The 22,513-nt window shown below is 30.3% G+C and overlaps 1 protein-coding gene across 3 annotated transcripts in view; it reads left to right on the top strand.

Annotated features, from left to right (window-relative positions):
* Positions 1-20,959, top strand: part of LOC132948583 (protein split ends-like) — a 58,220-nt gene extending 37,261 nt beyond the window's left edge. For 2 of the 3 annotated variants that reach the window (XM_061019111.1, XM_061019112.1), the window contains exons 3-18: positions 3,704-3,892; positions 6,691-6,873; positions 6,972-7,151; positions 7,236-7,381; positions 7,463-7,688; positions 7,901-8,027; positions 8,093-8,395; positions 10,250-16,472; positions 16,545-16,840; positions 16,912-17,303; positions 17,454-18,207; positions 18,304-18,523; positions 18,587-18,807; positions 18,928-19,119; positions 19,195-19,353; positions 19,518-20,959. In XM_061019111.1, coding sequence (XP_060875094.1) covers positions 3,704-3,892; positions 6,691-6,873; positions 6,972-7,151; positions 7,236-7,381; positions 7,463-7,688; positions 7,901-8,027; positions 8,093-8,395; positions 10,250-16,472; positions 16,545-16,840; positions 16,912-17,303; positions 17,454-18,207; positions 18,304-18,523; positions 18,587-18,807; positions 18,928-19,119; positions 19,195-19,353; positions 19,518-19,646 — 9,940 coding nt within the window. In that variant the 3' untranslated portion in view covers positions 19,647-20,959. Of the gene's footprint in view, positions 1-3,703; positions 3,893-6,582; positions 6,609-6,690; positions 6,874-6,971; positions 7,152-7,235; positions 7,382-7,462; positions 7,689-7,900; positions 8,028-8,092; positions 8,396-10,249; positions 16,473-16,544; positions 16,841-16,911; positions 17,304-17,453; positions 18,208-18,303; positions 18,524-18,586; positions 18,808-18,927; positions 19,120-19,194; positions 19,354-19,517 lie in introns of those variants that run through there. The other variant, XM_061019113.1, reaches the window with a different exon arrangement.
* The last annotated feature ends 1,554 nt before the right edge of the window (positions 20,960-22,513 follow it).

The raw sequence follows: 22,513 nt of genomic DNA on the forward strand, positions 1-22,513 counted from the left end.
GCCGTATACCTACATTACTCAGTATATTTTAATCTAAGGTATTACACCTACTCATAATATGCAGATGGAAAATCTTACCCATTTACCGTGCAGACATTTAGTATTTTTTACAAATTATTTAATAGTTTTAATTGTCGTCCCTCATCCTAATAAAACCTATATGTTTTCTAAGGAAGACGCCCTGTCGACATTAGTCATTAAATTAGGCTCTGGCTTGATCCCATAATTTGCCAGCATAACTTTTTTTGGTGACTGTTTTAGATTCTGAGCGGAGCGATGATATATTGATTTTACAATGATGTGTGTTTCTTTATTTTTTTTTTATTTTTTTTTATTTTTGTGCCTGTGTACACGATTAGTAGTCGAAATAATGCTTCGATGAGAAAGTGAATCTAGTTGGTACTTTTGGGAGGTCAAAATTTAAAATTCCTAATAGTTTTCAAAAGCGCCCGGAAAAATAAATAAAAATTAAGGAAAAACGGGAATTTTTACGCAAAATCGAATTTGGTTTTTGGTGTAACCCTAAATATTTGCATTTTATATACACGATAAAATTTTCAAAATATTTTGATTTGTTTTGTACTGTTTAGGAATATTTTCAGTTTTCAATTTTATTAGTATTTTTTTTCTATGGATGTCAAGAAAACTTATTTGTTGGGTAAAAAAGCTTGAAATTTTAATACAAGGCTCCTACTATATTGCTACAATGATATTTGAAAAATATTAAAAATCCTTAGTCACAGTTTTTTATTTATGAGCATTTAAAGTTCAAATCTTTCGGAAAAATCACAAAAAATAGCAATTTATTTTAAGTTAAGAATTCATAAAAATTTTTCTTTTTAAATCTAAGATTTGAAAATGTAATATAAGATTATCCATAAGTTTATCTACCTTTATCAAAAAAAAAATGTCTACAAGAAAGCCAAATTAAATTTTTATGAGCGTTTGAAATTCATATTTTTACAACATTTGATATTCACTCGATTTCTTGTGTAACGATTTTCTTATTTTGTTGTAATTAAAAAATGTATAACTGTGGATACTTGAAAATTTCATTGAATGTTTGTATTAGTATTTTCTATACATGATAGAATTTTGAAAATAATTTGACTCTTGAGCTGTCTACGGACATTGTCAGTTCTCAATTTTTTTAGTTTTTTTTTCTATAAATATCAATACAATTTTTTTTTGGGTAGAGAAAAGCGTGAAAATTGTATGCGAGGCTCCTAATATATTGTTACAATAGCACTTGAAAAATATTGAAAATACATAGGCACAATTTTTTTTAATATGCATGTAAAGTTCAAATTTTGACAAAATTTATCAAATTTAAAATGTAATAATATTATTTTGTAGTTAAAAATGTATAAAATGTTCAACTTTTATAGCTAAGAATTGAAAATTTAAAACAAGGTTCCACGTAAATAGGTTATATAAATTACTTTATTCACAAGAATATCATCAAATATACTTGGTAATATCATAGGCTGACTGACCGTTTTCGCTCTGAATAGTTTTTCTTATACAATGATATTATATCATTAAATTCAAATTAAACACCATCCATTACAGTGATCCACTTGTAGCCTACTGTACAGCAGAGCGACATCCACTTACCCACCTTTTTCTTAATAAATTTCACTACAGTCTACAACTATCATATTATGATAATATTATGCTCCTGATCCCATATTTCCCTTCTGCTGCCGCTTATTGCGTTGAAATAATGTTAGGTAATCTCGATTTATTTGAAACAACGTGCTTTGGGTTCACTACACGTGAGACATAACAAACATCGGCGGATTCCTTATTGGTGAATCGTACGAATCGTGATCGTGCATTATGGCCGCTCACGATTGTTGTGGATTTTTGTTTGCCGTCGATTATTATTATTTTAACTTTTAATTATCCTCCGTTACATAATAATTATTGTAAGGGATCGCCCGTAATTTGTTACGCTCGTACGAATTTTGTAATGTTTCCTCGACAATTCGTTGTCATAATATTGTATTCCATTTCCAGCGTGGTAGTACGTTGTCTACCTCTCTCCTAGACCTGGCAACTCAACACCCTAAATTATATTGTTATATTAATATGAATCATGACAAATCATAATATTTCGGCAATTGGTGTGATTTGTAGAATAATAGTCATTGATTATTATTTATCAATTGAAACGCAAACATAATATTATATAGTTTGGTGTTTAGTATTTTGAAGTGTATTGTTTATACTTCATATTAGGTTTCATTTATTTTTGTTATTTATGATCAATATCATAGGTGGAGCTTGGAGTTGTGTTCTCAGCATGCAGAATCTTAATCGGCCTATAAACGTGTAGGATGCTCCCCTCCCTTCATGCTACCTAATACATTTGTCCCTACTAGGTAACTTAATATTATTACCTAAAAATGACTCCACTATTATTTGTGAGAATGAAAATGTGAAAAACTTTTGTCACTCAAATTGGAAGTACAAGTAGGAAACGTAATTTTTTTTATACTCGTGAATATTATATCCCAAAGAAATCCACTGTAATTTGTTAACATTTTTAAAAATTGACTAAAAAGTAAAAATAAAAATAATAAAAAGTATCTTGAAGTTTTACTGGAAAAAAGGATGTTTGTCTACATCAAGTTTAAAAATAAACAATTTTTTTTTTTATATGGTTATTTTACTTAAAAATAAAAATAAAAACCAGGTGTACAGCTGACCGCTGGTTGTTTTTATTTCCCCAATTTTATTGCATCGGTAGTATAATTAAATTGCTCAATTTTTTTACAACCTGCACTAATTTATGATAAATTTTTTTTGTCATCCAAATTTTTCGATATTTATATTTTATTGTAGGTTTTCTATTTGATTCATTTATATTGATGATATGTATATGATATTATTTATACTTCCTATTAATTACCAAAAACCGTCCAAAAAATCGCCCAAGAATTCTTAAGCTTGGTGGGCGGTGGCCCTTAAAACGTAAATTAAATATCTGCCCTTTTATCGATGATTAGGGCGTGCAGTTGCTGCTAACCACGCCCCGTTGCTCCGCCCTATGAACTATATCAATACGAAAAGTTTTAAAAATCATTTATTTTGAATTCTATTATCATATATAACTTATGAATATTCTTTATTTTATGTTCATTAAATAGTTTTAATTCGTATGCCTAATGTAATCATAAGTGTCGATTAGTTTTGACTTTTTTTAAAAATAACAATATAGTGTCATTCAACATTTTATGTTAGTTTAAAGGATACATGAACTTGACCTTGCATAATCATGTAGTTTAATGTACTGCTCGACTAAATTTATATTATATTCGTTATTTGTGAATCATAAAGCCGTAATGACTTGTGTATAGAAGATATGTTACAGATTTATGATTTGATCTATCTCCTTAACATATTAATATAGCTGGGGTCGGAGATAGATCAAAGAGACTATTAACATGATTAAGTCGTCCCTGGGTGCAGTAATGTTTTTAAATATTATTATTTATTAACGTCCGCTGCTCCCTCCCTATCACCTATCGTGGCAATAATATTAAGCCAGCGTACTAAGTGTAATTACTAAAAATTTAACATTAGTCGCGTGGCAAGAGTTGTCCGGTGGTATTAAAAAATAAATTTGTACATCCGTCAAAACCGCTGTATCTGGTGACATTCCTGACTGGAGCTTTTTTCTCTCTTTTGTTCACAGGTCTCCTTTAGAGGAACTCAGCAGCTTTGAACGTTCTAGTCATTTTTACGATCGTGAACGAGAGGCTAGCTACCGCGGACGACCGACCGCCTCCGGCTACCATGTTGTATCGCCGATTCAAGGATCGCCCGACCCTCTCCGAACTCGAACTCGTGAGAGGACCGTCTTCAGGGCGTACCCACACGAAAGGTAATTATCATCTTTGTATCCTGGTGCGATAGTAAGAAGTATAGTATGTACAAGTAAGGGCGATTGTTTTAGTTTTTTTCGACTTTTGTGAGGTGGTAGTTTTTTACAAGAAATTTATCTCGACGATATTTTTGTTATTCTATTATTTGGACGATTTTGATTGAAAATATCGTAACTATACTTCAGCGCAGTAAAACATGATACAGCTAAATTAGTTATTCTATTGTTTTATGTTTATCATTAGATATTAATACTATTATTGAGGTTTAACATTAAATTATTATTCAGTATTTTATTTAACTCCCAGTCAAGTGTCATTAATGGGTGGCTTCTTATTCTAATTTTCAATGTATTTTTGTTCTATCTCCACACACCACTCATGTTGTGCTAAATAGTACAGATTGTGCATATATCTTAATAAACAAAAAAAATTATATTATTAAATGTATGAATCGTGGACAAAATATTAAATCCACTAGGATTTACTCTGTTTATCTTTAGAGGTTGTCACACTACATTAAATACTTATGTTATTTTTAATTTTTTTGGTCTCACTTACATAACAGCCGTTTTTATATGTTATTCTAAAATCTTTAGATAAATGCATTGTTTTAGTGTACAAATATAAATATTATCTCCTCTAAAGATATAGGTTTACTAACTATGTATGGTAAAATTTAAAATAAATCAAATTTATATATTAATATTAATAAAACTGATTATGACGTTAGGTAACATTTTTTAGTTATCTTTTATACCATTAAATGTTTTCCATTATGACGTAATGCTGTATGCTGTCTTATATGTTGTATCAGTCTTATAAACGTACATCATGCAGGCAAATTTGAATTCTGCAGAGTCCATGTGTTAGTTCTAATACTATTGTAAATTTACCTATTAACAACATTGAATGTAAGAATATTATCTGTATTCTCTCGTAAATTTACCGTATTATTAAGACTAATAACACAAAATGTATTTTGCTGAACGGAGACAACACACTTAGGCATCACGCCCTCTTAATGTAAGACTTTTTATTTTTAAAATATTATTAGGTTCTTTTTTATCATGTTTGTGTGCTTACAAAATAGAAAAAAGAATATTATGTAACTAGAAAGTGAAAATTATTAAATATTATCAGAGGTGTTTTAAAAATCACGGATAAATTTAAAGTTTGTAAATATCAAGAAACGCCTAATTTATACAAACCATGAATCAGTAGTTTAGAGTGTGTTATAGGTAAGACACACACTTACGGCGTTTACCTTAAAAATGGCTGTTTTGTTTTTTTAATTTTTATTGTGTCCATCGATACGGCGTTGGAATGAATAAAAGTTCTCGTATACAAATCAAACAGTGAAAAATGCCCACATTGATCCCCCAAATAAACCTCTAATGTTATTTAATGTTTATATGTCAGATTGAGATGTTGATTTCGATAAATCATAAAATTTAGATAAATTAGTAGGTATATTCACAAATTATCTTATTTTAAAATACTTAGTTATGAATTAGGTTTAGATGAAGATTGCATTAACTGGTATTAGCTTAAAAGTCAGACTAAGTGGCTATAAAATTGTTCTTAAATCATAATTATTATTCATATGATTGCTTGATAATAATTACCGTTGGTATTTTTGTGTTAGGTAACTTGGTAAACTATAATACATTAATATTTTGCAACGTTCAAGATAACCTTAATAATTATAATTCATTTGTCTATTATTAATAGTTGATAGTTATACAGCGAAACCTCCCCTCACGGACACCTCCCAATAGCGGACGTTTTCTTAAGAACCAACTACAAACTTTCTACAATCTTAAAAACTTAGGTCTAAAATCAAACCCTTAGAATAGCGGACATCTCCAAATAACGGACAACATTTCAACGACCTAGAGTGTCCGGTATTTAGAGGTTTCACTGTAATTCTTTAAGGCATTTGAAAATGTTTCGATTTAATTTAATATGGTTGAAATTATGGTTCATAATATATAAAACTTCACAAATGTATGTTATGGTTTATGTTAAATTTTAGTTAATTTGTTCCTATAATATAATAGTATTCTATTATACTATTCGTATATTTTGTTGAATGATTTCTGTATAAATAGTAATATAATAATAATGTATAATCTACATTTATTTTTTAAGAAAAGGTATTATAACTCTAGTTTCTTGAATGTTTATTGAATGTATAAATGTTAATTATATAAATATAATTGCTTTTAACTAAAAAAAAAATAAACAACTACTGAAATATTATGCAAGTGTCATTTTGGTATGCAGTAATTATGGTGGATATCCAATTTTTCCTAGCGTTTATGGACGACCGACTGTCACTGTAGTGTAGCAGTATTGATTTGTTAGTGTTTACGACACGAACGATAGAGCAGAGTGGGCGTGTGGGTGGAAGGGCGCAAAGTCCTGGCTCTTGCAACCCCATTAGTATTCCAACAGTTCCCTGGGGTTCTTTGGACGCTGTTGTCGTGTGTGCGCGCAACGATTCTCGACCATTAGTCCGATATTTTCATTCAAAGTCGTCTATTTCAAATAGTCTGAAATATTTTAATTATTTTATGATCTACGTTGTGTATTTAATATTTTCATTTTGTTATTATCTAAGCATACAACATATGTTGTCGTAAACGGTTTATAAACGTGTGTATATTTGTGTGAACATGTTACACAATAAAAAATGTGCACCATGCATGTTTCGTGGGTAGATTTTTTTATAGTGAAATAGCAACAGGTCTATATTGTAACGGTGAAATATAATATATTTACGTTTGTTTTATAGTGTTGTCACTTCTAGCAGAGGTCACCATCGTGTAGGTAGCTGGGCTTATGAAGCCAACAACCCTACAAGGTTCAATCACCACCTAAGTAGTTGTAGTTCACCGGACTTAACCTACCCGGAAGATAGACGGGTGGAAACACCTATAATAATCGTCCGGAATAAACAACTACTGAAACCCCCTAGGTATGTTCAATGTTACTATTTATTTTAAATTCTTATTATTATTATTATATATATTTTTTATAAATACATTTTTAATTCTTATATTATTAATTATATAGTGAATCCAGGGGTTGTAGTGAGGATCGTTCTGGTTCACCCTCGAGCTCTAGTTCGGCTGCAAGTCATTCTGGGGCAAGTAGTTCATGTAGTTCATCTTCATCACCTAGCCCTACACCACAGCTGCCACGCAGCCCTAGTCCAGGCCCCGCATTATCCGACAAGTCTTCTTCAAGCCATAGGTATTAATGATTATTAGATTTTAATTATGTAATATATTTTTTAATTGATATTTTACATACTTAAACTATAATTTTTATTTTTAGTCTTCATGGTAGCTCGAAGAGCAGTACGGTTCCGTCCCACACCATTTGCGCACAGTCACCGAACTTAGAAAGTCAAACATCTCTTTCACTTGAACAACAGAGGCATAATGCAATCTGTATAAAAAATCTACCTTTGAGATCCAGTGGTAAGTTAATAATTGATTTTAAATTACATTAATTTGTTTATAATTTTAAAAAAACTGATTTAAAATTTTTTTTTTTTATAGATACCAGTCTTAAAGATGGTCTGTATCATGAATACAAACGACACGGCAAAGTGACGTGTGTCAAAGTGGTGGGCCAAGGGTGCGAAAGGTACGCCTTGGTGTTCTTTAAAAAGACTGAAGATGTTGATAAAGCTTTGCAAGTGTCTCATGACAAGTCATTTTTTGGTTCTAAAATTGAAGTTTCTTCATACCAGGGACACAAGGATGTGGACGACAATGAAAGCAGGTAATGTATTTATTTATATTACAATATCTTATTTATTTTCTACTTTAGGCGTTTGTTTATAATGATTGATTCTTTGTTCAATTTATATAAATAAGTAATTCTATATTTATTAAAAAAGGGCTATGAGATTTAAATAAAAACCAATAAGTTTATTATTAAATTCCTTTAATTTATTATATGAATTTAATTGGTTTATAAATGTCTTACTTTAGGCCGATTGAAACAGATGTGGATGAGTTTCATTCAAAAGCAACCAGAACTCTCTTCATCGGTAACTTAAATAGCAATACAATAGCTGCTGATTTAAGGAAAAATTTTGAAACATTTGGTGAAATTATTGTAAGAGAAATTTTTTTTTTTTAATAATATAAGCAAAATATTTTTAATACAATATTATATTGCAGGAAATTGATATTAAAAAGGGGAATAACATCAATGGAAGTACAACAGGCACATATGCATTTGTCCAGTACATTGATATATCCAGTGTTGTAAAAGCTATGCGTACAATGGATGGTGAGTTTCTGGCAGGAAGTCGTATAAATTTAGGTTTTGGAAAATCACTGGCGACCACATGTGTTTGGATTGACGGTGTTGCTGAATCTGTCAGTGAAAAATATCTAGCATCTCATTTTAATCAGTTTGGCAGTGTTACTCACTGTGTAATTGACCGAACAAGGGAACACGCTTTGGTGTTTTTTCAACAGGTAAATTTTTATTTTTATATGAATATATTATTATTATTTATACGCTGTGATTACACACCTGACCAAATTGTTAACAAATGCACATGCGGGTGGACTTATAAACTATAAACTATGGAATTAATGGTAACTGGAAAAAAATGGTATTATACCAATTCTCTTAATATCCCTCTCTGAATGAACACACTTAATAACAGAAAATAGGTTTTTGAAGAATTCCAAAAGGTTTGAAAAGGTATTACTGATTTTAATTTTTAATAGAAACTTTCTAGCCTGATATTAGTAGAATTCAAAAAGTTACCACTATTTAATGTCAAACTAGTAACCAATTCTTCTCAAATATGCCAATTTTTTATAAAATAATATTTTTTATATATTTCTACTTTATGGGACACCTTTTTTTTTTGCAATTTTTCTTTTTGAAGTTTATGTAGGTAAACTGAAAACGATGGTAAAGTCAGAATTTGGCGCTCGGGCTTAGTTTCAAAGTTAGTATATAAAGAGTATGGACAATGATAAGAGTGAATATACGGCGGTTACCCAGAGGTGGTGTTGCATGCTATAGTCGAGGGATATTTTTGATTTTTTGTTTTTTTCGAGCGCAGCACAGCTAGCGAGTGGCAACACGAGCATCACTGATGACTAACGTCCGCCCCCTTCCAAAAAAAGGTGGTGTTCCGTAAACTAGAAAAGTTCTAATTTTTCAACTAATATTGAACTTTTTTAAAAAAAATGGTATAGATATCATGGAATTTGCTATCTGTTTTGCGGTACAAAATTGTTTGATCAATTTTTTACTCATATCCCGTTCATTTGGCGAAATGCCTATTTTCTCTCATGTTATTTCCCTATTGAATGAGCGCAACGCAACGTTCATTAACTAACAAACCAAGATCTGCTATCTAGCTCTTAATTATAAAATGTATCAGATTTATTTTGTTTTCTTTCAAGATGATTCAACAATTGAGGGGAACTGAGCACCACCTTATACCTTAGTCTAGCCCATTAAGAACAAATTATGATTATATAAAAATTAAAAATAATTTAATTAAATACATGTCACCGTACATAAACTAACCATAACAGATGCTTCAACCTAATTTATCTACCTAATATAGATACATACTACTCAATATTAATCCCATAGTTTAAATCAAGTTCACACGCATTTGCCATTGATAACAATATGGCCGAGTGTACATTATCAGCCTGACAGTGGTCGGGTGCCCATTATACCCCAACTATGGTCGGGTGTGTATCTACAGCATTATTTATACATTTTTGGATGTTGATAACAACCTGATTTACTAGAAACTTAGTATTTGGCTTTTTTTATTATTAAATTAATTGCTGACCACGAGGCCGAGTTTGCATATTAGTTTATTCACTATTCTTTAAGATAAGAATTAATATGAAAACAATCGTAGCTTATACAATTTTAATATGTTAACCGCCCCTTGTGCCTGCAGGCGGCCATATGATATTGTATTATCAATACGCCAATCATATTTTTCAAGTCATTCCAAATTTGTAAAAATTTAAAAATATAAAAAAATATATATATATTACATCAAAAATATTGTATTATAATTTTTATGATCATTTAAAAATTAATAAAATTATGTATTCATAGAATACCAATTAATCGTTAGTATTTGAAGAAATCATCAAATATTCTTTTAAAGAGTAAAAATTTAAATTTTTAACTAATTAAATTGTCTTTACTATTGTAAGAGAAAAACATACTATTAAAAACTTATATCTATTAAATATTTTTAAACTTATTTATTGTATTTGAACTTGTATAATATTTTGTAAATCTTAATCATAAGTTTAAAAACTATTTTTAATTTTTAGATTGCACATGCACAGTTAGCTGTTACTCAAATGCGTGGTTCCATTATGAAAGGTCGAAAACTTCAAGTTGATTTTGCATCTAGAGAGTGTCAACAAGGATTTTATGAACACTTAGATAAGACATCTAGTGAGTCTAGTCCTAGGTTCACCACCAGTCAACAACACGATAGTACTGCACAATTATCACCTAGCAGTACAAATGGTGTCGCTATTCGAGGTTTTGAAACTCCATCATCTTCTTGTAGTAGTGCCGCTGGTGACAAAAGTTACCCAAGGAATCCTGATGAACCACGTAGTAGTTCAATTTCTGTTCCTAACCCTCAAGACATGCATAATTTGCAAAAGGAACGTGTCTCTCTTCTGGAACAGCTTGAGGACTGCAACAGTTCTGGTGATGAACTTCTGAATGATTCGTCTAAAGCACAGCAAGTTAAAAGCCGCTCGGGTACACCTTTATGTAATGAACGCCCCCCAGAGAGTCTCACACCTCCGACTCAAGTTCCTAGATCTCATGTACCGATCTCGTTGCCGTTGCCCAGATTTGCTGTGCACGTCTCTAATCCCCTGCTCAGCCCACCTCTAAGCTCCCCTAGGCGACCTCAATCATCTAACTCTGATGATTCTCAAGCCTCCGATCCTGGTGCACCAGGTCTTGAAGAGAGATTAAGAAGCCTTGATGAAAAATATGAACAATGGAGTGGCTCTAGAACAAGTGTACTAAAACTTGATACTTCAGTTCGCCTTCGTTCAAGATATAAGTTGTTAGATACTGTTGATAAACTAGAACCTTCAGATATTGTTAAGTCAGTACTTGCAAAACCAAGTGTTTTTGATGAAGATACTAAAAGACTTGAAAATTTTTCTGATAAATATATACCTAAAGAGTTTGTACCATCTCGAACAAGCCCTAATTTACAAAACTTCAGACACCAACAATTGGGTTCATTTTCACCACTAACACCATCAAGTAGTGGTTCATCTAAATCTCCCCCAGCTTCTTCTCCGGCAGCTGTTAAAACTCAATATTCTTTTCCAAGTCATCCTCAACCTATAATAATTACTCAAAGTTGCAGAACTTCACCATCTGATCCTCGATTGCCACCTACTGATCCCAGGTTGTTAATTGACCCAAGATTATCCGTTGCTGATCCTAGATTATCGGCTGATTCAAGAGGATCGTTTTTGACTAAACAAAATATCTGCACTATAAACGATAATAGGTATGTTCCTGATATACTTAATACTAAGGATCCTCGACATCCTATACATAAAGATGCAGAAATAAAAGATGGCCCTGAAGCATTTTATAGAAGTAAAATTCGGGATGAGTATACCAAAAATTGGTTACATACGTTTGACCGGAAAGATAATGAGCCAACCTATAGGTTAGTTGACACATTTGATCGTCGAAGGTTTAGTGACTTCAGAAAAGAAGAAGAAGAAAAGTTAAAAATAGAACAAATAAATAAACAAAAACTCTTAGATGGATTTGTTGTAAAACGAAAATGTTCTAACGATACCGTAGTTCATCCTAGTCCATATTTTGTCGGTGTTCAAGAAAAACTAAAAAATATTGATGATCTTAAAAAAATTACTGAACATAAAAAAGTTGAAGAAATTATTAAACGAGAAGAACGTATTGAAATAAAAAAAGTAACTGAAGAAATCAAACCTCCAGAACCACCTCCAACAATAAATAATATTGATGAAGATAAGATTGACTTCATTACTAATGAGAATACTATCGCTAATATTCTACTATCTTCTATTGAAAATATGCACAGGAAGACTGAAACAGAAGAAACAAGAAATAAAGTCGAAAGAACAAATTCAAACGAATCTGTTAGCAAACTTTCAGATACTGAGAAAAAAAAGGAAGTTATCATTGAATCAATAAAAAAGAAAGAACATGAAAGAAAGAAATCTATTGATTTTGACCATACAAAAATCAAAGAAAAGAAAGACCATGAATCTAAAAAGGTCTTGGGCTCTAAAACTAAAGAATGTGAAAGCAGCAAAAGTAAAGAACTTGAGTTTAATATGTTTGAAATTAACCGAATCAATAATAAGAAAAAAGAAGAGCTTTTGATAAATGGTAAATCAAAAGATGTTGAAAAGAAGAAAGATGTACTCAAGTTTGATAAAAAACCAGAAACTAAAAAAGAAGATAAGAAAAAAGATTTTGTTAAAGAAACTGATAAAAAGGACGATGTTGATAAAATAAAAGAGAAAAAGAAAGACAAACGTGATAAAGATCCACCTAAGCACAAAGAAAGAAAAAAGAGTTTAGACGAAAATACTAAGCATAAACATGAAAACAGTAGTAAGAGATCTAAAGAACATTATAAATGTAAAGAAGAAGAAAAATTACATCAAACTGTCACTCCTGATTTTGATGCGAAGTTTAATGACGATAAAGATCCTAAAAAAGATAAACGCGTGGATAGAAACAGCATTAGTAGTAATAGTTCTACAGGACGTTCATCTAAAAGGAGAATGAGTGATAGTTCGGAAAATCTTGATGATTCTAAAAGATCAAAAATAGAAACTAAAAATTCTAAAGACAAAAATCATAAGAAAACTAATGAGAAACATATATCATTTATATCAAAAATTTTGGATGGTAAAAACAAAGAACAGAAAAAAGATCATCACGAAAAGAAGTTGGATAAGAAAAAAGAAGAGAGGAAAGTTATCAAAACTCCAAATGAATCAGAATCAGAAGATGACGACGAAGATGAAGAAGCTAGAGAAAGAAGAAAAAATCATTCTATATTTGAAGTTGTATTAGATGAACCATATGTTTCCATGTATGATAAAGTTAAAGCCAGATCTACCAAAAATATGCAAAAACAAGAAGAAGAGAAACGTCAAGAAAAACTTAAAGAAAAATTTAGTCAGTTAAAGCAAAGTAGAGCAAAAAGAGAAGAAAAGAAAAGATCTACATCATATGACGGGGATTCCGATTCTGATCGAGGTCTACGACGATCATCTAAATTGCTTATTACCAGCTCAGATGATGACGATGACTATTTTCGGCGGAAAAATCAAAGACCTGTTTCTGATTCTTCAGAAAACGATAGACCAAAAGTTCAACGAACTGTATCAGACTCTTATGAAAGTAATAAAGTTAAAACTCAAAGAGGATCTGATACTTATGAAAATGACAGATTAAAAAATCTAAGAGTTGTATCAGATTCTTCAGAAAATGAAAAATTCAAGCAATTATCCAAATTTAAGTCTAGAATACAATCTGAATGTAGCGATAGTGATGATCATTTTGTTCGAAAAAATTCATTTACTTTTGATCGAATACAAAATGATGTCGACGTTCAAGGATTTAATGGACACCAAAAGAAAAAGAAACAGAAGAAACAAAAAAGTGAATATTCAAGAAAATCAATTGATATCAACGGACTAGATAGTAATCATAGGCCAATCAAGGAGAAAAAGAAAAAACATTCTATTAGTCATAAATCTAATATTAATGAAAGAATGCAAGATATTTTTGGATCCTTATCAGATGAGGATAATGAAAAGACGATAGTAAACAAATGGAGTGTATCTGATGTTTTTGGAACTGATTCTGATACAGAGCATGAACGTAAAGAAAATAAACCAAAAATGGAAATCAAAAAGTTTAATGAATTTGGTAAAGATGTATTAAAATCACTGTCACATAATGTAGATGAAATAGCTCGAAAGAAAAAGAAACGGAAAAAGGATAAGGAAAGAAACAAAGAAGATCGAAGGGAAGATCGTAAAGAAGAAAGAAGAGATGAACGTAAAGAAGAACGGAGGGATGACCGTAAAGAAGAACGGAGAGATGACCGTAAAGAAGAACGGAGGGATGACCGTAAAGAGGAACGGAGGGATGACCGTAGGGAAGACCGAAGGGAATGTCATCTGGATCGTAAGGAAGAACGTAGAGATGATAGAAAAGAAGAACTAAGAAAAGATGAACCCCGAAGAGAAGATCGAAAAGATGAACCAAGAAAGGAAGATCGAAAAGATGAACCAAGAAAAGAAGATCGAAAAGATGAACCAAGAAGAGAAGATCGAAAAGATGAACCAAGAAAGGAAGATCGAAAAGATGATCGTAAAGAAGAACAGCGAAGAGAAGACCGAAAAGATGATCGCAAAGAAGAACAGCGAAGAGAAGACCGTAAAGATGAAAAGAAAGAGGATCGAAAAATAGAAATTAAAGAGGAACGGAAAGAAGAAATAAAAAATGATAAAAAAGAAATAAAGAGCGACAGGTTAGTAAATATAACACACGAAGAAAGAAAAGTGCCTAAAGAAGTAAAAAGTGACAGATTAGTAAATATAACACATGAAGAAAGAAAAGTGCTAAAAGAAGTGAAAAGTGAAAGATTAGTAAATACGCCACACGAAGAAAGAAAAGTACCTAGAGAGCCAAAACATTATGAAGAAATAAAAGTAATGGATAATCTTCAAAGTATAATTGAATCTAAGAAGAAGCCAAAAGAATTCATTGCTAATAATGTCAATACAATTACTCCAAATAGAGATGTATTTTCTTCATTTTTTGATTTCGACGACTCTAAAGGTCCTGAGGATGAGACAATTACTATATTCAAAGGAGATGATGATACTGTTAAGACTGAAGTAATGTTTAGAAAAGTAGATGAGAAAAAAGAACTATTATTTAGACCTATCAATACATTTGAACATATTAAAAGAGAAATTATTGGTTTTGGATCTCACATGGATGATGAAACTGCTGTAAAAAGTATTTCTGAAACACCTGAGCCGTTAGTAGAAGAAGCTAATCCCGTAGATATGGTATCTCCTGAAGAAAAATCCACTCCGGTTATTTCTCAAGAAGAAACTGAAGGAGCTGTTGCAGCATTACTTGAAGCGGCATTTGGTCAAGATTTTTGTGACTCTTCATACTCTGATAGATCTGCCAAACCTGACACTCCAATATCAGATAGTGAACTTCGAATTGATACAGATGATGAAGATAGTACAGATTCAATAATTGATGAATGTAAGAATGACGTACCAGATTCTTCTGAAAACGCAACAACTTTAAGTAAAACCGATGATGAAATCGTAAAATCAGATAAAAAAGAAACTGTTGTTTGTACTGAAAAAATAATAGAATCTGATAAACCAGAAGACGATCCAAAGTCTGTAGTAGAAAAACCAACATTTTCCGAACTTCAGGAAGAATTACCTACACCTGAACCTTTGGACACAAAACCACAATCACCTTTAAGTCACAACTTTAGATTACCCCAAATGGTCATTCAACAAACTAGTATAAGATCATTGAATATTAATTATGCTAAACCATTAACAGAAGTAAAACCACCCATAATACCATCTCCAGAAATCCCAGAGATAATTGTTGAAAACATTTCAAAACCTGAAGTTAAGACTGAAGATCATGTTTCTGTTGTAAAATTTTCTACTTCTCAAATACCAACAGTAATTTGTCAAGAACAGTCTGTTATATCATGTGCACCAATATCATTACCCAAACAAGAATTTAGTCAAACATCTGTCTTACAACACACCAAAGATACTCAAGTTGTTCAAAGTTGTATAGTTTCACCTCCAATTATCTTACCTGAAATTATAAAACCTAACTTGGATTCTAAAACAGAAGAAATAGTAGAACAAGAAGTGGTTGCCGATGAACCAAAACTTTCTGAAGAATTGCCAACTAATCAAGCAGCCACAATAACGTTTGCAAAAAAGTCAACAATTAATGATGAAAATATAGAACCTAAAGAAATTTTAACTTCAGTTTTACAACATGAAGAATCTTTGTATCCTGTTGTTGCACCTATTGAAACTGAAGACAAATCAATGACTAAACAACCAAAATCTAAAGGACTAGAACGCATTGTTGAACAGATTAATGAAAAAATAAGAGCTAAAGCTAGTGAAACTGCATTAAATTTGACAAAAGAACCTATATTGATGCCATTAAAAAAGGCTTTGATTGCAAAAGACAAAGATGAAAATAGGTCCGATTGTAAAGTAGATGTTATAGAAATTAAATCTAAATCAGTTGAACTGGAGTCACCTGAAGATTTAGTTGTGGCCCCATTGACACCAAAAATTGAAGATAAAACCGAAGTTTTTGCTAGTCCTGGTGAAAGCAGTTGCGAACCCAAAGAATTGGATACGGCTAGAATTAAGAAGGATGACGATTTCACAAAAGATATGTCAAAAATTGTTGATCGAGGTAAAATTTTAATTTCTTACATTTGTATTATTATTATTTTTTCTTAAACATAATATTTCATTAATTGTTTAGATTCTTCAGTTAGAGGAAGACGAAGAGGTGGTAGAGGACGTGGAACTCGTGGAGCTCTAACTATAGTGACACCAAGAAGAACTCGGCAAAATATTGTAACACCGAATATGCCTCCACAAAATACTTTAACTGACATTTATGAGTTTACGGATGAGGATGAAAAAGTCAGCCAAAAGTATAGCAAATCTCCAGAACCTCCTGTAACAAGTGTAATTCCAAATATTTCTTCATCTCCGCCGACTGGTGCTTTGGTAGTTAGCACTTCTCCATTGACCAGAAAATCTAGAAGACTACAGGTAAATTGAATTGTTAATTTAATGAGTGCCATTTTCATGTATAAATTAATATTTAATTTATTTGTGTTTAGGAAAAAGATGGAAGTAAGAGTACCTTAGAAGAAACAATTGATGAAGTTGCTCGTGGTCCGTGCACTCGGCGCACTACACGTTCAAAGCCTCAAGCAATACCTTTACTAAGCTTAGAAACATCTCCACGAAAAACTAAACAAATTAATGGGAAAAAAATAAAAGCTGAGTCTCCACAACCAATATCCAAACCAGAAACTGTTGAAACTCCATTGTCTAATGATCAAGATGATGATAAAAATCCAGTGTCAACGTCTTTGTTATCAACATCTTCTTCATCTTCAACTACCTCAGAAACAACCACATTAATTGATCCAGTTACTGGCTTACTTATTCCAATGCAAGAATCTGAAGAAGGACAATATGTGCCTATTGATGATGGAGATAATAATAGGCAAGTATTAATAGTTTAATAATCAATTTAAAAAATGCTAATATATTAAATATTGAACAAAAGGTTTTATATTTTTTTTTCTTGTATAAATAACTTGTGATAATACTTCTGTATTTAAATATTTTATTTAATATATGTTTATTGTTATAGGAGTAATAGATCATTATCAGATGAACCACCCGAGAAGAGAGCTCGCCTTGAGAAAACACCTGTTACATCAATGGCAATTTCCAAAAATAGTACAACTATTCCAGCTTTGGCTGTTACGCCTAATAACATCCTTCCAGCAACTACCACAACATATGCAGTTACTCCTGGAATGTCCAATGTGGCTAAGACACCTTGTGTTATGACAGTTGCTAACTCTGCACCTGTTGGACTTGTTAAACCTAATATTACAGCTTCTGTGATAGCTCCTACAAATATTGTGAAGTCTACTGCCGTCATGTCTCCTTCGCCACCACCTCTTAAGACACAACAAAATGTTTTGAATAAAGCATCTAATCCTGTAATTAGTCAGCAGCCAATATGCAAACCTTCAATTCCAATTTCTACAATGCCACCGCCAATAAAATCTCATTTAACTGCCGTAAGTCGTACTCCCCCATTACCTAAATTATTATCACCCAAAGGACATATCGTCCAAGCATATACATCACAGTCAATGGAAGCGGTTAATCAGAATTCTGTATTGCATCCTCCTCCAACAACTCAACCTTCACAATCATTGTTGGTAAACACTCCAAGTGTTATGAGTCCACCATTAAGAGGAGTGTTAAACTCACCATCAAGAAGTGTGTTAAGCCCTCCATCAAGAGGATTATTGAGTCCTCCTTCAAGAGCTGTTGTACCCCCATCATCTCAGTCTACTCCATCTGTACACAGTTCATCAACCGTACCTGATGTAAATACTTTATTTTTTTTTTTTTGTTATTTTTTATTAAATATTACAAGTAGTGATTTATTTTATTTATAAATACAAATCATTAATTTTTTTTAGATTATTTGTCCAAAAGGATTTGATCCTTCTAAAATGGAAAATTCAAGGTGCATTGTTATGAGGAGTCCATCACCACTTGTGTTGTCAGGCCAACCAATGTCATTTGAAACAGGCATTGACTCTGCTCCTATAAATATGGTTCCAGCTCATCATTTCCTACATCCACAACTTATATATCCACATTACATCAGGGATTCAATGGGAGCCTTTATTCCACCAAGTAAGATTAAAATATATTTTATCATATTCTGAAAATGTAATTAAAATATAATATATCTTTTAGGAAACATAAAAGTAGTACCAGAAATTGAAGAAAATATTCCACCATTAGAATTACGCAAAAGGCTTCCCGATGAATGTATTACGGACAGACTACAACATAATATCAGTGGAACCCAGCAATATATGAACGTACAGCAAGTTGCTCATCCAATTGGTAGCCTTCCGTATGGACAAGTTGTACCAATTAACTATGGTTATCGACCCATTAATTCCATATTAAAGGTATGTTGTTTTTTTAAAACAATTAGATAGTATTTGATTTGTACTATGTTCTAAGATAATTTAATATCATTAATAAATAATGTTTTAAGAAATCAGCTAAAATAATATTTTATTTTCTAGAACTATCCTATTTACTGGCAAGGAACATTAGCACTCAAGAATGATAAAGCACTCGTGGAAATGCATTATTTGTTTGGGAATGCGGCTGTAGCAGAACATTCACTGCAGCGTAATATTGATGGTGAACTGAAGTTATCCCAACGTATGCGATTAGAACAAACACAATTAGATGGTGTTTCACGCAAGATGCAGGTAAGAAAAATTAAACTGTTCAAAAAGATAACACATACATGAAAAAAAAATGATACATAATTCAATTTATTTTAGATTGAAGATGAATGCTGTGTGTTAATTGCTGTGCCAATTGGTATGAGTGAAGAAGAATGGAATCAACAGAGTTGTACATTGCACAATGGTTTCATCACATACTTACAACAAAAACAAGCTGCGGGAATTATCAATATTACTGCACCTGGAAGCACTCAGGTATTTAAATTTTGAAATAATTACAAAAATGAGTTAAATAACTATTAAATAATGTAGAGTTAATTAATTAATTATTTTAAATAATATTATTAATTATATTATACAGAACATATAATATATACGTATTTAAACTTAACTAAATTGTTTTCCATTATTTGTTTCAGAATGCCTACATAGTTCACATGTTCCCGCCTTGTGATTATATAAATAGTGTCCTAGCTACAGTTCACCCTGCAATGGTGAAACAAATAGCATCTATGGCTCATCTAATTATTGTCATAGCCACCGTGTAAATATTCTATAATGAGTACAAATTTCATATTTCTTCTAGCGCATTAGGTGCACAAAGTATATATATTATATAGTTAATGATAAAATTCATTAAATAAACCTAATGGTAATTGTTAACAGTTTTTATTATTATTACGATTATTAATTATTATTATTATTATTATTATTTTTTTTTTACGCATTAACAATTTGTTATTGGAATATAATGCTAATGATTTCAAATTGGTTACCATAATTTAAGAAGTTTTCATATTTAAATTAAGAAAATGTAAAGACAAATAATCACTGTACAAATTTAGGAGTGAAAAAAAATTGTTTTTTTATTTAAAAATTTTTGTTATTTATTTTTCAAAAATTCTAACTTTTTTTTATCTCAATTTTTTATTATTATTTTTATTATTTATTTGTAGTTATAAGCTGTAGACATAAATTTACTTTAATGTAGACATATTGTTGATATAATTTAAACAGCCAAATGTTAATTAATACGTGTTTATCGTAATTAAATGAATAATTTTAAAATTGACAGTATTATTTGGTAAAATGTTTTATGTACTTATGTAGAAAATTGTTTCATGTAAAAGTTTCAATTTTTAACATATTAAATATTTAAAAATGCTTGTAAAAAAAAAAAAAAAAAAAATATTAAAAAATAAGAAAATGTTATACAATAAATTATTATTTAATATATTTAATTAATATGAGAAATCGAAAAATTAATCCCAAACACTAGTGTACATAAAGTATTCTACTATTAAATGTGTTTTGCTCAACTAATTTCTAACAACAGTCAATATTGATATATACACAATATATATATTTTATACATATATATGTATATATATATCATAATAATGTGTTTATGTATATGTATGCATATATATGCACAAATATATATTTATATATACACCTATACATGTATATATATTTATGTATTAATAAATATATAACCTAAATATTAGGAGTATTTTAAGGTTTTTTTTATGATTTTTATTTTTTATTATTTTTGTGTGAATATTGTTTTAAGATTTTAGACTCACCTTAAAATTGCATTGTATATGAACCCCCCCAGTTAAAATTATGAATAAATAAAAATAAGAAAGAAAAGAAGAAAAAAAATTTGTTCTTTGGCTGTGATCTCTGCATTAAGGTTCACTGTTATAATTTGATTGTATTATAGAATTTTTTTTAATGTAACAAGTGCATAATGTATGTATTTTAAATTTATTTCTATTAGTTATTATTATTGCATATTAAATAATAATGAATAATAAAGAAAAACTCAATGTTTAGAAAAATAAACACTGTTTTTAGTTTTGTTTTGTTATGAGTTTACGACAGTTAAGTACTTATCATCGATTTTTTTTGAAATCCAAAAGTTTTTATAAGTCTCAAACTATCATATGAATAATATTGCTGTTTTTTTTTAATTTGTAATATAATATTCAAAACATTGTTAGAAGAAAATATTGCAAATTGATACTACTACCTTGTTTGTATATAATGGTATATTTAACCTATAAATAAAAATACATTGTTATTTCCCGTTAACAAATATGAACATGAGTTTTGATAGTTTTGATTATTTTATATTTTAATTTTAATTTTAAATAATTGGTGTTTATTCGAAACTACTAATACAAACTTTCTTATCCAGAAGTTTGAAACCACATTTTTTCATTTTATATAAGGTTCGGGGTTTCTTATTGTTACAATGGAACCTATAACTATGGAATCTTTGGATATTGAATCTATTCATGCATATTTCCATTTCATTTCCAAGCTATGAGTGAGTGGAATGTAGATTCATACTGAACCCTGAAAAATGGGTTATTAGCTTTAGTATTAGTGTACATACCAAATTGATAAAGGAACTTAGAAAAATGTGTAATTACTCTTCAACTGTTCAATGTGTACATAGTATGTACATTGTACTTACTCGGATAACAAGCTTTGTATTGGTCAATTTTCTCTACATTTTATTTATGTCCCATGGTTTCGACCTAAGTTACTTATTGATAAGATTTAGTTGTTACATGTAATGAAATAAACGTAAGTATCTAATCGTTTTAATATCTATAAAACAATCATTACAAAGGACATATAAACTTCCATTATGTATTTGTGACATTAAGCTAATTTTTTTGATGGTGGTTTTCACAGATATTTTCAATGGGAGGGGGATATATTAAAAAATTATATGTTTTTATATCAAAATAATTTTTTAATTTTATTAATTTTTATATATCTACATATAGTAAAAAAATACCAATGGGCGGGAAGAAGGTTGTTAAACACCCAAACGTCTCCCTCTTGTGTGTGTACCATTGTTTTCATAAGATTTTTTATGACCTAACTCATAAGTAGGGGCCGTAATTATATTCTTTTAAAATAGCTATAATAAGATGCTAATATTCTCTTAAAAAGCTGAAAATATTCTTCCAATATTCTTTAAAAATCATAATAAAATATGCAAAAAAAATGCTTTTTTATTAAAACATTCTCTTGAACTAAAAATATGCTTTTATATGCAAAATAATTAAACAAATAATACAAGCTGATATAAATAAATACATGATATGCAAAATAATTTAAATAGGAAGTTACATAATGAAAAATACATGTTAAGAAAAGTTTGATTAAATTATTAATAATAATATTTAATATTCAATTATTTTAAATTTTAACTAAGAAAATTTTTGAAAACAGTTGACAACTATATTTTGTTCCATGTGCTCTGGGGTGTCATATTTGTACGACAGTCGGTTAAAATGTTTTATATGTGCTAATTTACATTATTTACGCCACTGCAACAAAAAATATTGAACATCTACAAAAATCAATCGATATATTCTCTATTATAAGAAGT

The sequence above is a fragment of the Metopolophium dirhodum genome, chromosome 7 (genome assembly GCF_019925205.1).
Source record: "Metopolophium dirhodum isolate CAU chromosome 7, ASM1992520v1, whole genome shotgun sequence".
NCBI lineage: Eukaryota > Metazoa > Arthropoda > Insecta > Hemiptera > Aphididae > Metopolophium > Metopolophium dirhodum.